Below are 1544 nucleotides of genomic sequence, written 5' to 3'. Positions count from 1 at the left end.
TAGGGGAGCAGCTTCCTATAGGACACTCTGCACAACTGCTCTGGAGCAGGCTGAGGTGGCAAAGAGCATGGAAATCACCTAATATCAATTAACAGGGGGTAATTACAGCCTTCCAAGGTCCCAATGCAGCCCAGAGTGGAGCAGCTCAACTCCATGTCCAGACTGCAGTAGATTGAGGTGTATAAATGGTGGCAAGGAGCATGGAAATGACCCAGTACCAATTAATGGGGGGGAATTATAGCCTTCCACCCCTCCCATCGCGGCCCGTAGGGGAGCAGCTCGCTGCGTCCGGGCTGCAGCAGCCCGAGGTGAACCAACGGCAGCACAAACCGCCTCCTATCGGCCACCGGGTACCGACGCCCTTCCGGCCTCCCGCGGAGCAGCGGCTCGCCCCCTCCTCACCCCCCCCAGCTCCGCCTCAGGGCCGCACGCGGCACCACATCGCGGAGGCCGCACCCCCCCCCCCCAGTAAGGGGCTCTGAGGGCCCCACGGGGTCCCGGCGCGGGGGAGGGAGGGCCGGGCGGCCCCGGAGCGGCGGGTCCGGTACCTTTGACCACATCGCACTCCACGACGGTGCCGTATTGCTGGAACAGCGACCGCAGCTCGCCGCTGGTGCAGGCGGCCGAGACGTTGCCGACAAAAATCTTGCAGGTGTTGGTGGGCCGCGGCCGGGACGGCTCCACCACGATGCGGCGGCCGTGCAGCTGATGGCCGTTGAGCTGCGTGATGGCGCGGGCCGCCGCCGCTTCGTCCCGGAGGTGAACGAAAGCGAACTGTTTCATCAAGGCGATGCCGAGCACCGGGCCGGCGGCCCCGGAAAACAGTTCGCTCAGTTCTTCCGCCGTCGCCTCCTCGGGGACATTGCCCACGAACAGTTTGATGCCGGGACGCATGGCGCTGGCGGCGCTAGCGGCGCTGGCGGCGGCGGCCTCACAAAATGGCGGCGCCTCCTCAGCGCGGAGGGGGGGCGGTGATCGCGCACTGCGCACGCGCGCCGGCTTCCCGCCCCTTTACTGCACACGCGCGCCGCTTACCGGCCCGTCCTGCCCCACTCGCTGCGCATGCGCACCACGCCGAGCCGCTCACGACTCCGTTTTATGCGCATACGCGCCACCAGTCAGCAGTGGGAGCTCGCTGCGCGCGCGCACCGCTGCATAATGAGCACGCATGCGCGCCTGGACCGCGCAGCTCTAAATTGTTTCTTTGCGCACGCGCATCACTACATAACGTCTCCGTCCCATTGCGCATGCGCCACCCCAGCTGCTGCTTAAGGACGCCCAACCTCCTCTCTTAAAGGGGCCGCGCTCTTTCTTTTCGGGGGAAGAAAGAGACGCAAAGCGCTTTATTTCTCTCTGGTCCTTCGGGGGTGGAAGGAGGGGGGGGGGGGCCAAAGGCTTTTCCGCTCGTTCTTCCGCCTCCAGGTGTGGGGTGGGGGCTGCCGTGGGGCTGGGGGCTGCAGCCCGCTCCCGCTCATCCCACAGCGTGAGGCCATCACAGGTGCAGAGCTGTTTGGGGTTCTGGAAGAGCCCGGCTGCCCGGGCCA

General features: G+C 66.1%; 1 protein-coding gene across 1 annotated transcript; it reads right to left on the bottom strand.

Moving 5' to 3' along the window:
* Positions 1-402: 402 nt before the first annotated feature.
* LOC122192145 (RNA-binding protein 14-like) lies at positions 403-957 on the bottom strand (the record flags this gene model as incomplete). Its single annotated transcript, XM_042892624.1, has 1 exon — positions 403-957. A coding segment is annotated over exon 1 (492 nt), but the record flags the coding sequence as incomplete, so codon positions are not given.
* Positions 958-1544: the final 587 nt, after the last annotated feature.

Source organism: Lagopus leucura, unplaced genomic scaffold, assembly GCF_019238085.1.
Source record: "Lagopus leucura isolate 7727_CA_CO unplaced genomic scaffold, USGS_WTPT01 33019-0_obj-0_obj, whole genome shotgun sequence".
Classification (NCBI taxonomy): Eukaryota; Metazoa; Chordata; class Aves; order Galliformes; family Phasianidae; genus Lagopus; species Lagopus leucura.
The sequence above is the reverse complement of the archived record's forward strand: the minus strand, read 5'-3'. Positions and strand labels throughout refer to the sequence as shown.